This window comes from Carica papaya, chromosome 5 (genome assembly GCF_054855325.1).
Source record: "Carica papaya isolate Zhongbai chromosome 5, ASM5485532v1, whole genome shotgun sequence".
NCBI lineage: Eukaryota > Viridiplantae > Streptophyta > Magnoliopsida > Brassicales > Caricaceae > Carica > Carica papaya.
This window is the reverse complement of record NC_142313.1, coordinates 216,335-229,679: the sequence shown is the minus strand read 5'-3', so window position 1 is coordinate 229,679 and position 13,345 is coordinate 216,335. Positions and strand designations below refer to the sequence as shown.

Genomic DNA, 13,345 nt, shown 5'->3' with positions numbered 1-13,345 from the left:
AAATTTATTTATACGAGAATTCATTTACAGTCTTAAATGCTCAACCAGTTGTGTGTACAGCTTTTACTTTCAAAAGGATTCAAATGCTGATTATCATTCTTTACTGTTTGAGAAAGAAGCAAATTATATATAAATTCAATTTTGAGTTTTTGTTCCAAACAAACAAGGTGCAGACATTGTCTTGTCAAAACTGAAGCAGGGTTTGGTAACATGTTACAACCAAAAAGTTTGAAGAATTAAAAAAAAAAAAAGAAGAAGCCTGTATGATGGAAGTAGAATGCTGGAGTTTTTATCTATCTCTTCTTTCTTCCACCCTTCCCAGACTTGGAAGAAGGCCCTGCATTTGATGATGCCGAAGAGGCTTCCTGCTTCTTAGCTCTCCCGGGATGTCTCGGTACCAACTCTGCCACATGGACCATCAACTGTTTTCCTGCAGCATACAAAATAAACACCCATATGTAACATCACATGCAATAGAGATTCCACCTTGTCTTGGGATGAAAAGGAGGTTTCTAATTGAAAAACAAGTTAGTACTTCCCTAACTACTTCAACTGTTGGTTTATTCTATTCCTCTACTCAATTTGACTCGACTCCTGGGTTGGATTCTTTTGTTAATGAATTTCTATTCTCTAGAAAAGTACAAACCATTTAGATCTCATCTATTGTTTCTGGTGATTTGTTTTTTCCAAACCAGCCACGGAGTATCACAGTAGATGACAAGACAAATAGTGAGTTTAGATAATAAACACCTAAAAAACAAACTTAATTGAATTCTTGGATATAAGTGCTTTCAGTGAAAAATGCAATTACAGAATATATAGTCCTTTTGGTTCTCCTAAGGTTGGAATGCAGGGATTATGGGGGATTAACACCTAAGAACTTAGTTATTCTAAAAGCATGCAAAACAAATAAAGTCATAATTATCATAATTTAATAAATTTTCTATCTTAAATTATGAAAATAATTTATTTATTAAGAAAAACAGTACATTAAGATAATTAAAAGAGACATACATCAAGTTAGATAATAGAGAAAATCAAATAAATCATGAAATGCTCTAAATTTCGTGTCATGCTTCACGAAATCGTTACAATTTCCATCTCTAAAGGCAAACACAGATAACGACAATTTGCTTAGGCACAATTCTGGCTGGCCAAAGCATGATATGATCTACAACTATGGTCGTACTAACCATAGTGGTCCTATCAGATATCTATAGTCACGACAGTACTTAACCAAATGTGACCCTTAACAGATATTCACGTCACCACTCTTGTCAGAAGGTACAGAAGGTACACTGTCATCCACAGGGAGTGGTTCTCTTACGTCTTTTCAGACTAGATGGAGGAGGAGGACACAGATACCCCTGTTGGGGCAAGGGGAACAGATATCCCTCAGAGATAAAAAGTCTAACGAGACACTTGATGTGTTATGCATGTCAATATAGATACATACTTCAGACCATTCATGCTTCATTTCGTTTTTTTTTTTATTGTTTCTTTTTCTTTTACGAGACTCTCTAGCTACAACTAGAATTCTTTGCAATCCTTACTTGAAGAAATGGCTGGATTGAGTAAAGTCCCATCTTCCCTTTTTAGCAAAACCCTTACTCTTCCTACTTGCATGAAATCACGTGAATATGCCTTGTCAACCTATAATCCAAAATATCACAATCTGTTAGAAAAAAAAGCACCAGTTTATTTATTAAAAATACAGCTCTTGATGTGAGCAAAAGAGAAAAGAGGGAAACGATGAAGATGGTATTCAGCTACAAATTTTGGGGAATTGCCACAAATATAGCTAGCGGGGTTTTATTTACATGAAAGGCAGAAAAGTCCTTGGATTTTGTGTCCTAAAGCTTGACTTGTCAACATTACGGCTACTAATCATTTTGAATGCACTATATACCCAAAGAAAAATGCAAAGAGGGTGAATTTAGCTTCTACAAGTAGGTTGATGATTTCTCTTCTTTGTTTTGAAAACTTGCTAATGAGAATCCATTCTTACAGGAGTTCTATAAACTGTGAGATCATTATCATTAAACCAACCAGGTATTAACACAATGGAGAACTGATGAATTGATGACAAACCTCAATTCTATATGGGAGTTTGAGATGACTGCAGCAATCGCCAATCTCCATGCAAGTAGGGTTTTCACATGCTTTGCTCACACTTATTCTTCTCCCCTCAGCTATAGTTTTCTTGGAATTTATATAAACAGGATACAAAACTATCCATTTCTTGATGTCTTCTGAGTTTGCGATGTCCATCTGTCAAATGAAGAGCATCAAAGGACATTAATTTTTCTAGATCCCTACAGCCAAAAAAATTATAGCAGATATAGTGATTCAAGCACCTCTAAGCTAGATGTTAAGTACTGCATGATTAACATTGAATATCATTCTTCAAAATTTACAGCTCAAGTCCTTCTATATATTTTGACAACAAGCAGCAGTAATTCAAACCCATATAGGCTTGGTGTTACATAATGATTTCCTGACAGTAATAACAGCAACAGTTCAAAGTGCTCATAACTTTCGTACCAGATGGATATGTGAAATCAGGATATAACAAGCCATTTTTTGAGCTACCTCAATCTGGCAGAAGCAAGATTGCAATGCGCTAACAACAATATCTATCCCTTTAACCAGTCCTTGTTCCCAATCTTAAGTTAAGAAGCAGACAAACATCAAGTACTATTCTTCCTTATATATATGTATGTACAGAGCGGGATAGCAAGATTTACGACTAAAAACACCTCAGATCAAATCAGAGAGTACAAGAGGACGCCTTCTTTACCAATACATTCCTAACTTCATCTAAACCCATCTGAAGATCCAATTCCCATTAATCAGACCCCAGATCAAATATACACACTTTCAAAGACCAGACTTCATCCAGGAATAACAAACAAAAATAATCAAAAAAATACCAAACGCCTCTTCGTCATAGCCCCTCAACACATCTCTGAGAAAAAACCTTTCCAAAACCTTTCCAAACCCTGAATAGTGCACCCTAACTCTCCCATAGTTGACCCTTAAACCTAAGAAATTCGGTAATTAACTTAAATTTTTCCTTTCAAAAGAAAAAAGAACAATGTGGAGACGAACCTGATATGGGAACAAAATAAGGTACGTAATCGAATTGCTGTAGATATATTCTCCCGCTCTCTATCTCTCCTTGACGCGACGGAATGAAAAGGACTGTCGTATGATAGAATTGCAGCGGGAATCGAATAGTGGAAGAAGCAGAAATGGTGATTCTGAGAAGAAGGGATTCTCAAAAGCCAGAAAGCTACTGACGGGAGGGAGATGGTGAGTCGGGAAATTGAACAGCAGAAAAGAGGAGGAGAAAAAGAGGGAGGAGGAGACCAAATGCAAGGAGGCAAACGCGTGCAGAAGCCCAGACCAACGCGGTCCCAAGCCCATACTAGTTTCTGTTGAAGTTGGGCCAGAGTAGCGTCATCACCCCGCCCTTTAGCACGTGACTCACGTGACACAGAAGTTTTCTCTTCAAAATTGAATCGGGATGAAGGCTTGCTCAAGAAGCTCGAAGCTACCAACAGACAGCTTCAGGTGAAAATGGAAGGAAATTAACAGAAAAACTTCAAAATAGAAGGAAAATGGGAGGAGCAGAGGCGTGCTTCGATTGTCTCCGTCAACGAATAAACTCTGATTTTTCATGCCAACTGCTCTTCTGTCATGGCATCTCTGATTCTCCTCTCCCTTTCTCTTCCTCCGCAGTTGTTCAGGTCTCTCTCATTCTCTGTGTGTTTCTCTTTATCAATATGTTATTATTTTCCAGTTGAAATACGTTTTTTCGTGGTGCTACAGATGTCTAGTTATAGCGGGGAGGCGTCTGCTTCATCTGCTTCTCAGTTCGTTTTGGTGTATCTGCAGAGACACGAGCATGATTGCTTGTCCAAATATATGTATGATTTTCTATTCTCCATCAACTTAACAACTTATTTTCTCTCTTTTATGTTTATAGTAATTAAAGCTTCAAGGGTAATCAAATTGCGATGCCAGCTTTTGATTGTAGGAATTGAAATAATTAGAGATAAAAAGGGTGATAATCTTCCAAAACATTGATTTATGCTTAAGTCTATAAAACTGACAATGAAATATAGTCAAGCATTCTGAAGAATCATTTTTAGCTGTTCATACTTAGACGAACGGTGTAGAGGTAAAAAATGACATTGGGTTTTGATCTCAGAGATGAATGTATTTTACAAGATCAAGAACACGGGAATATAGGAGTTGAGGATGCTACTCCTTTATCTGAAGTAAATGGTGGTGAATATGAGGTTGGTGTTGAGATCCTTAGTGACTCATCAAATTATTCGTGTAGTAAATCTCAGTCTTCTTCAAATGGTGGCATAAAAGCATCCCTAGGTGGATTTGCATATGGAAGTTCTACTTGTAAGCATTCAGATAGGTTCTCTTGCTCCAGAATAATCACTGCTTTGGCCCCTATTGCTCATGTTGGCATTTGCTTTTACTCTATCTTTGAAGAACTTGCTTCCAACTTCCTCTCTGGGTGCCTGGAGGATCATATACTCTGCTCACTAAATCTCTTGATTGAAGGAAAGGCTTCTGTGGGTGATAGTGTAAATTTTCTTCGTTTGGTTGGGATACCATCTTTTGAAGAGAACAGCATCCCTGGCTGTTTGAGGCACCCGAACATAGTTCCATTGCTTGGTTTGCTAAAATCATCTGATCAGATTGCCTTGGTGCTCCCAAAAGCTCCATATACCTTGGAAAATATCCTACACTACAGTCCCCAGACTTTAAAGTCAGAGTGGCACATAAGGTTTATGATGTATCAGCTGCTGTCTGCCTTGGCTTACTTACACAGTTTGGGGTTTTCACATGGCAATATACGTCCATCCAGCATAATGTTGAGTAGCACATGCTGGTCTTGGTTGCACATTTATGACAAACCTAAGCTAGGATATGGTTTTAGTTGCACAGAGGGTTGTTCTCTTCAAGGAGTTTATGCTGATCTAAGACTTTCATCTTCCTTGGATTGGCATTCTCATTTTCATAGATGGTGGAGTTGTGAGCTAAGTAATTTCGAGTATTTACTCTTTTTAAACAGACTAGCTGGGAGAAGGTGGGGAGACCATACATTTCACACAGTAATGCCATGGGTCATAGATTTTAGCAGGAAACCTGATGAGGCATCTGATTTAGGTTGGCGGGATCTAAGCAAGAGCAAATGGCGTTTGGCAAAAGGTGATGAGCAGTTGGACTTCACCTATTCAACATCTGAAATTCCGCATCACGTGTCAGATGAATGTCTTTCTGAATTGGCTGTCTGCAGTTACAAAGCAAGGAGGCTGCCCTTGAGTGTCTTACGAATGGCTGTTCGTTCTGTTTATGAACCAAATGAGTATCCTTCTACCATGCAAAGACTTTACCAATGGACCCCTGATGAGTGTATCCCGGAGTTCTATTGTGATCCCCAGATCTTTTACTCTCTTCATTCTGGGATGACTGATTTGGCTGTACCGTCATGGGCGAGTGATCCTACTGAATTCATCAAATTGCATCGAGATGCTCTGGAAAGCCACCGTGTCTCTTCCCAAATCCATCACTGGATTGATATCACTTTTGGATACAAAATGTCAGGGCAGGCAGCTGTTGCTGCAAAGAATGTTATGCTTCCTTCATCAGATCCGACAAAGCCGAGGTCATTTGGACGTCGTCAACTTTTTATGCAACCACATCCTGTGCGTCGTTGTGCCACCTGCAAGAAGGATAATGGTGAGAATGTGTCAGCTCTGCATCTTTTGCAATGTAGTAGAGTTGATAATGACAAACCCATTCTCCCGGTAACTACCTATCTAGAAGAGTTGGAGGAGACATCCACTTTTTCTGAGAATGCTAGGCATTTGAGCCCTTGCTATTATCGCCAGCAAGACAGCCAGGTGAAGCTCATGTCTCCTGTTGAAGAGTCAGTAAATGCGTGTCCTAAGGGAAGTAATTTCGGTAAACTTGATATTTCCAGAAACTACGGGTTGCCATGCAAAATTGATTTAAACTATCTTCTTGAGAATATTGAAGTGGAGAATGAAGGTTCTGTGGGTTACCAGGAATTGTTATTATGGCAGCAGAAATCTTCATATCTGAGGAATTCCTCTGAGGATGCTGCTGAGGATATATTTTCTATTGGTTGTGTCTTAGCAGAAATTTATTTAAGAAGGCCTCTTTTTGATTCCAGCTCATTAGCTAGATACCTGGAAGGTGGTATCTTGCCTGAGTTGATGCAAGAACTTCCTTCTCACACTAAAGTGGTTGTTGAAGCATGCCTAGAAAAAGACTGGCACAGGTATTGAACTCTCACTTTTATCTCTCAAGCATTCTTTCACCAATCCTTTTTGTCAACAAATTAAAGATGATATTTAAAAGAAAAAGTTCTGAACATTTTCATGTCATTACTTAAAAATAATTTAGGAGGCCGACAGCAAAATGTCTTTTGGAATCTCCATATTTCTCAGCAACAGTGAAATCATCTTACTTGTTTATTGCGCCCCTTCAGCTTCTAGCCAAAGATGCATCACGCCTTCATTATGCAGCGAATTTTGCGAAAGAAGGAGCCCTAAAAAAAATTGGGAGCTTTGCAGCTGAAATGTCTGCTCCGTACTGTTTACCCCTTATAGTCAAACCTCTATTTGGTGTTGAAGCAGAATGGGCTTACATACTGCTGAAGGAATTCATAAAATGTTTGACACCCGAGGCAGTAAAGACCTTAGTCTTGCCTATCATTCAGAAGATTCTACAGGTTATTTACCTACTTTTCCCCTTATGATCCCTTTATTTATTTATTTTTCTTTCTTTCTTTTAATTGAAGCATCAATTTCAGGCGACGGATTATTCTCACTTGAAAGTTTCGCTTCTTCAAGACTCATTTGTGCGAGAAATATGGAATCGGATTGGCAAACAAGCATATCTTGAAACAATACATCCTTTGGTTATATCGAATTTGCACATTTCTTTTCATAAGAGTTCAGCTTCTGCTGCCTCCGTGCTGCTGATTTGCTCTAGTGAAGAGCTAGGTGTACCGATCACAGTCCATCAGGTTAAACTGTTCTAATGTTCTTGATATGAGTTATAATTTGTCAAGGCTTTAAATTTGTCAGAACATACAAATAATGAGCACAAAGACATGTAAAAGTTCTGTTTGTAATTGTAGTATGCTAAGCTTTGAGTATTCCTGCAGACTGTACTGCCTCTTATTCATTGCTTTGGAAAAGGACTCTCTCCCGATGGGATTGATGTGCTGGTTAGAATTGGTACTTCTTAGTTTCTTTGGGTTGTCTGACTGATTCCATTGGTAGAAAGTTTGATTAAGCTTTTTAAGCTACTGCCATCCTTTGGATTTTCAGGTGGTCTATTGGGGGAAGTTTTTGTTGTCAGACAGATGCTACCATTGCTTAAACATGTAGCTCGTTATTGCATTGACATTTCATGCATGAATAGCCCTGAGCCAGTCCAGAGCTGGAGTTGTCTAGCTGTAACTGATTGTTTAATGACATTAGATGGTCTAGTTGCCTTCTCGTCACATGAGGTGATTGTTAAGGAGCTGGTTGAAGTATGTCTCTAATTCCCAACTGTATGTTAGTTACTTAAATTTAGTGTCATTATCTACACTTGGATAATATTCTAAGAAGCAATAGTGCATATGCTATTGTTATGCAGGATCGAAGCTGCCTCCATGTTCTGATTCTTATGCAGAAAAATCTGGAAGTATCAGTGCTTCAGGTGCTTTAAAGTCCTATAACTTCTATTTTCTACCATATATATTGAAGTTAGTTCGTTCTTAAGGTCTGCAAGTTGCTGCAGAATTTTGTTTTTAGATATGTGTTATGTCTTTCATGAGAAATACTGGATGACAATCAATAGGAACATCCACAGGAAGATGAGACAATAAGCCAACCACCTGCTGGTTAAGTGATGTTTTTTCCCAAAAGGAAAGCTCTTTCATCTGTTTGTCTATTACTTTGCATTAAAGTGTCGTTTTCAGAGAACTTCTGCACTTCTGTATTAGGATAACCTTCTAAGAAGTTATAGTCTAGGACAGGAAGAGCAAATACAGAAAAAAGCAGAAAATAAATAACAGCTTACCATATTCATATTGTTAGTGGTCAACTTAGAAGATTCTTACTTCTTTTTTTCCCTCAGAAATGAAAAAGAAGTTGGTGTGGGACAGATAGGGTTAGTTTCCTACTTAGGGACTTGGGAATACAAATTTAGATATCACCTAGGGCTTCTTACAAATCACGTTTAAGAAATCTCAAACATAACACTTGACTGCTTTATTATTTCACTCATCTGCCAGGTTGCTGCTACTGCTCTCATAGCAATTTGTCAGCGGATTGGACCAGAGTTGACAGCATTGCATGTTCTGCCACAACTTAAGGAGCTATTTGATGAGTTTGCTTTTTCTCAGGAAACTGCTACAGGGTCTAGTTTCCTTAACAGGAACCTGAAGGTTTCTAAACTGAAAGTTGATGCAGAATTTCAACTTGAATGCCGCATGGATCTTGTGTGGGTGCTTTTGTTATCTCATATCACCTGCTTGGATACATATTATTGCATGAAACTATGTTATCTTATGTGGAAAGGCGTCATTGTTCTTAACTGCTTTTGATTTATTTTGAGTTTGTTGGAATTGACAGGTTAATTCTCTATCCTTCTTTTGCATCTCTTCTTGGGATTGAGAAACTTCGCCAAGGTTGTTCAACATGGTTGCTTCTTGAGCAGTTTCTTCTCCGGTGTTATAATTGGAAGGTAATTGAGCTTCACCTTTTGAGGAACGCTATCTATCAATTCTGTACCATATTTTCTTTGAGAAAGAAAAGAAGAATTTCATTAAAGAGCGAATTATGTTATCCAAAGCTTTTTGGATATCATTTATTTCATTTCAATTTCTTTTGCCAGTATATCCTATTTCTTAATCAATTAACTTTTCTATTTAACTTTTTTCAATAGGTAAGTGTTTTTAAATATCTTTTTTTTTTTTTGGAAAATCTACATTTATTTCTTAAGATATAGGCTAAAGTAGACCCATGTATTTGTTTATTTATGTAGATTGTTTCCTTATTGTTATCGTTTTTGTCTTCTAAATCCCTACACTTTTCCGCCTTCGTTTGTCAACCATTTTGTTTCCTGTTAGGGTGTTACTTTCTTGGCAGCATAATTATCTTGAATTGCTCCACTGATGTGGTGGTTTAGTGGTCGGTGAGGGATAACTATGTTGGTAGCATGTCCTTCCTTTTTCAACCAAAAAATACCCTTCCTTATATTATAATAATAATAGTTAACTAGTTTTAACTTTAATAAATTAATCTTATTTTATAACTTCTAAAAATAAGTTGGAATATTTATAAATTCAAGAATATTGAAAAAATGCTTAAGAAAAAAAATAGAACCTTCGCCTCATTTGTCACCTGATGGGCAGGGTCATAGCATCTAGCTGTGGCTTTGCTGGTTGTTTTTAGGTGGCTAGACTGTTGGCTCCTAGCTGTCCATGAACAGCTTGTGACACCTTGTGGCTTGTTGACAAGGGGGTGAGTGGCGGAAGAGGAGATGGGAGGGGAGGCAAGGAGAGAGGGAGGAAGCAGCTGAGTCTCACTGGATTTGTTTTTGCCTGGAACCAATTCAATCAACATAACCTTTTTCTTTTTTTCTTTTCTGTTGTTTTTATTTCTTGTTTTCAGTTGTCTTTTATTTTTTCTGAGTGTTTCCGTCTTGATATCGACTATAAGCCATATTATCCTTACCAGATCCTTCTGTAAGATTTTCAAAAAGAAGGTAGATTAGGTAAATGATCATTCTAGAATATAAAGTAATAAATCTGAAATTTTAGAGATAATAGCTTCTCTTATTTTCTGAATATAAAAGATGTTCTTGAAGCAACTTTTCTATATGTATAAAGGAATCTTCTCAAAGAAATATTTCTGGTTCAGTGTGTATGCGTGATTATATACCATCCTTGTACTTCGGGAATAAAAAATTTTACCGGAAGCCATTTGTGGAGTGAAGGCTTGCGGATTTGTTGATATAGTGGTCCATTTCACGTGCATCAGCCTTTATATAGTTTCTGCATTTCCATTTTTCTGAACCTGTTATGATTCAGTGGGAATATACAGGAGAATCATCTCGAAGTGGTGGAGAGAATATTGTTCCTAAGAGACTTGTATTAAGCAAGGGTTTAGTATCTGAGTACAGTCCTGCTAAGCTGTTGCTTAATGGGGTTGGGTGGTCCATTCCACAATCACAGGGAGCTAGAGGTTCCAAAAACTTGATGCCTCAAAGGCGCTTTCCTGATCTTCAACAGAGTCGAGTTGAGAGAACTGAAGCAACTTCAAACCTTATGAATCGTGAACCCTGGTTTTGGTTTCCTAGTCCAGTTGCTAGCTGGGATGGAGCTGATTTCCCAGGGCGTATAGGGGCTTTGAAAGAAGAAATTCCATGGAAAATTAGAGCATCCATCATATCTTCTGTCCGTGCTCATCATGGAGTGCTCAGATCTTTAGCAGTTTGCCAGGATGAGTATGCAGTTTTTACTGCAGGTAGTGGTCCAGGATCCAAGGGAAGTGTTCAGAAGTGGGAATTGATGAAAATAAGCTGTGTGTCTGGATATTATGGTCATGAAGAGGTGTGTTTTTCTGTTATCATCTTGAAAATAAGTTGAAGTTTGCTATAGTAGTCCTAGAAGTTACATGGATACATGCTTGCATACACATGCAGGGCATGTACAGTTTTCGAAAAGTTGGTACTGATAGTGGTTATGCGATGCCCCTAATTGTTTTCTGTATATTTTTAGGTTGTCAACGACATAAGTCTCCTGTCTTCCAGTGGAAGAATAGCATCTTGTGATGGAACTATACATGTTTGGAATAGCCGAACCGGGAAAGTTATCTCAGTATTTGCTGAACCTTCTGTGGATTCTGTGCATCTTGTCTCATCTGTATCTAAAATTAATGCTGATCAGAGCAATATACTCAACTCCAATACCTTGTCGGGTGGCATATTGACCAGTGCCTTTGATGGGAGCTTGTACACTTGTATGCATTATTTAGATTTTCTTAGCATGCTTGTAGTTGGAACTGGGAATGGTTCTCTCAGGTGAGTGCTTACTCTTAGATGGAGAGTCATATCAAGCTGACATAAAATGAAGAGCATTACATTAATGCTCTCTGCTTTTGTGCTTTGTTATATGACAGATTCATTGATGTTGCCCAAGGTCGAAAACTTCATTTTTGGAGGGGTGAATGTAATGAATCTGCTTTTCCTTCTCTTGTCTCTTCCTTGTGCTCGTGTGGGTCTGACAATATGCAAAAAGACAGGACTTCAACTTCACCATCTTGGGTTGCAAGTGGATTAAGTTCTGGCCACTGTAAGTTGTTTGATGTGAGGAGTGGAAATGTTGTTTCCTCTTGGAGAGCTCATGATGGATATGTGACAAAGGTATATACATACACTGTTGAAGAAAACTACTTTAACTTGGAGTGGAGTTTCATTTATCTTTCATGCATGCAGTTAGCTGCACTAGAGGACCATTTGCTTGTTTCGAGCTCTCTCGATCGGACTTTGCGAATTTGGGACTTGAGGAGGTGAGGGAAACTTTTCCATGGAAGATTGAATGCATTTTGGGGTTTTCAGTTCTAACACTCGGTGTCATAGACAGTAAGTGCATTATTGAACTCCTTCCAATCTGATTGCTTCAATTTCATGACTTGAAGGAATGGGCCACCACAACCCACTGTTTTCAAAGGTCACGTAGACGGTGTCTCTGGTTTTTCTTTGTGGAGGCAGGATGTTATTTCAATTTCTGGAAAGAAGATTGGACTATTTTCATTATCCAAATCCACTGATGAGGTATGTTGTAGTAAATGAATATGCCAAAAGTTTGTTAGAAACAATTTTATTTTTTGAAGGTGCTTAGGTGTAAGCTGTTTTCTTCTAACAAGTTTAGTAAGTAATTAAGGAGAAGTACAAGGCTATCTTGTACGAATTAAAAATCTGGACACTTCATATCCAGGTCTCATTCTCTCTTAACGTCCAAGACGTTGATCTCGCACTTGCCTCTTTTAAATTGTTTGAAGCAGCTGAATTTAACCTTCACAAAAAAGAGGGAAACAGTTTCTCTTTTCTGTTAGGTCTTTCCAAGTTGATTATGGAATTTTACGGCTCAAACTGATTTTGTGTGTTTGAGTCTTTTTTCGTTGTTGCAAGTAGCTAATTGTTTGTAATTTGGTTCTTGATCTCTTCAGCACCTTTGCTAAACTTTGAACAGAGAATTATGTTATTTTAGTCTGATCTAACTGTCCTTTTTGGAGATTAAATGTTCATAACCTACTTCCGCGTAATATTTTCAATTTCAATGGGACTCCTTGCTTCTAAGAGCTGGTCACAGCCCAGTTGTCATCCACCGTATGGGGAGCAATTCTAGATAATTCAGTAAATTTTTCTTCATATGATCTCCTCCTATTTCTTACCAGAGAACCCCGTAAGTCATATTTTAGAATGTTGCCCTTCTATACAGTGTATCTTCAAACTTTAAGCTAGTTGCCGTGTCTCCATTTATGTCGCCTGTATAGGTGAGGAGCGCGTAATTTACATGGTTTTTTTTTTCCCGCTATTTTTTCATTTGTTATATTTCAGGTTCTTTGTTATGTAATTATGCTAATATCATGATGTAGGATGGACAACATCGAGTTATACCTCAGAAACTTTACATGGCAGGAAATGGAACGAGAAACATGTCAGCACTGTCAAGTATAAGTATTTTACCATTCTCCCGGTTGTTTCTTGTTGGAACAGAAGATGGCTATCTAAGAATCTGCTGTTAAATTTGGTCGGTTTCGTTGTTGTTGTTGTTGTTGTTCTTTTTTAATGCTCGGGTAGGTTTCCTCAGTTTTATTTTTAAAAGATCAATGTTGGGGATTCCAACAACTTCATTTCCACTATGTAAAGTAGGGATTTTCTTCTTCTTCTTCTTCTTCTTCCAGTAATTGATTGACATTGAGAGTGAATTTCTTTCTTAGCCTTAATATTAGAGACTGCTTGTTGAGACCATTACTCTCTCTCTCTTTCTCTATCTCTCTCTCTCTCTCTCTCTATATATATATATATATATTTCAATTGACAGAGTATTTCTCTATAAAGTTTGGGTCATATGAAAAAAATTACAAGCTTGGATTTCTAAAATATTAGCTTTTAAAGTCTTTTAATTTATTTAGTATACAAAAAAAATTAGCCTTCAAAATAAAAAAAATCTTAACTATCAATTGTTTTTTTTTTTAACCTTCAAAACAATAATTTTATATGTATA

The 13,345-nt window shown here is 37.6% G+C and overlaps 2 protein-coding genes across 2 annotated transcripts; one reads left to right on the top strand and one right to left on the bottom strand.

The window, feature by feature from the left end:
- Positions 1-106: 106 nt before the first annotated feature.
- On the bottom strand, positions 107-3,337 carry LOC110808293 (signal recognition particle 19 kDa protein, putative / SRP19). The gene is made up of 4 exons (XM_022033744.2): positions 3,112-3,337; positions 2,092-2,271; positions 1,554-1,653; positions 107-430 (listed from the first exon to the last, which is right to left on the bottom strand). Exons 2-4 carry the CDS (start codon positions 2,269-2,271, stop codon positions 294-296), a joined length of 417 nt encoding a protein of 138 aa, XP_021889436.1. The 5' UTR covers positions 3,112-3,337; the 3' UTR covers positions 107-293.
- A 42-nt stretch (positions 3,338-3,379) lies between these two features.
- Positions 3,380-13,089, top strand: LOC110808319 (protein serine/threonine kinase). The gene is made up of 16 exons (XM_088219890.1): positions 3,380-3,752; positions 3,835-3,932; positions 4,217-6,334; positions 6,460-6,787; positions 6,869-7,084; positions 7,226-7,298; positions 7,392-7,597; positions 7,705-7,767; positions 8,345-8,553; positions 8,685-8,796; positions 10,145-10,666; positions 10,835-11,136; positions 11,235-11,478; positions 11,551-11,624; positions 11,754-11,889; positions 12,714-13,089. The coding sequence occupies exons 1-16, from the start codon at positions 3,624-3,626 to the stop codon at positions 12,861-12,863; spliced, it is 4,980 nt and encodes a 1,659-aa protein (XP_088076016.1). The 5' UTR covers positions 3,380-3,623; the 3' UTR covers positions 12,864-13,089.
- The last annotated feature ends 256 nt before the right edge of the window (positions 13,090-13,345 follow it).

What these genes read in the sequence shown, in the direction of transcription:
- LOC110808293 (XM_022033744.2), bottom strand. Translation starts at nt 2,271, where the DNA reads ATGGACATCGCAAACTCAGAAGACATCAAGAAATGGATAGTTTTGTAT. An exon ending in AACTCCCATATAGAATTGAG is followed by an intron (nt 1,654 to 2,091) that starts GTTTGTCATCAA and finishes TTTGGATTATAG; the next exon opens with GTTGACAAGGCATATTCACG. An exon ending in CAATCCAGCCATTTCTTCAA is followed by an intron (nt 431 to 1,553) that starts GTAAGGATTGCA and finishes TGTATGCTGCAG; the next exon opens with GAAAACAGTTGATGGTCCAT.
- LOC110808319 (XM_088219890.1), top strand. Translation starts at nt 3,624, where the DNA reads ATGGGAGGAGCAGAGGCGTGCTTCGATTGTCTCCGTCAACGAATAAAC. An exon ending in CTTCCTCCGCAGTTGTTCAG is followed by an intron (nt 3,753 to 3,834) that starts GTCTCTCTCATT and finishes GTGGTGCTACAG; the next exon opens with ATGTCTAGTTATAGCGGGGA. An exon ending in ACTGGGAATGGTTCTCTCAG is followed by an intron (nt 11,137 to 11,234) that starts GTGAGTGCTTAC and finishes GTTATATGACAG; the next exon opens with ATTCATTGATGTTGCCCAAG.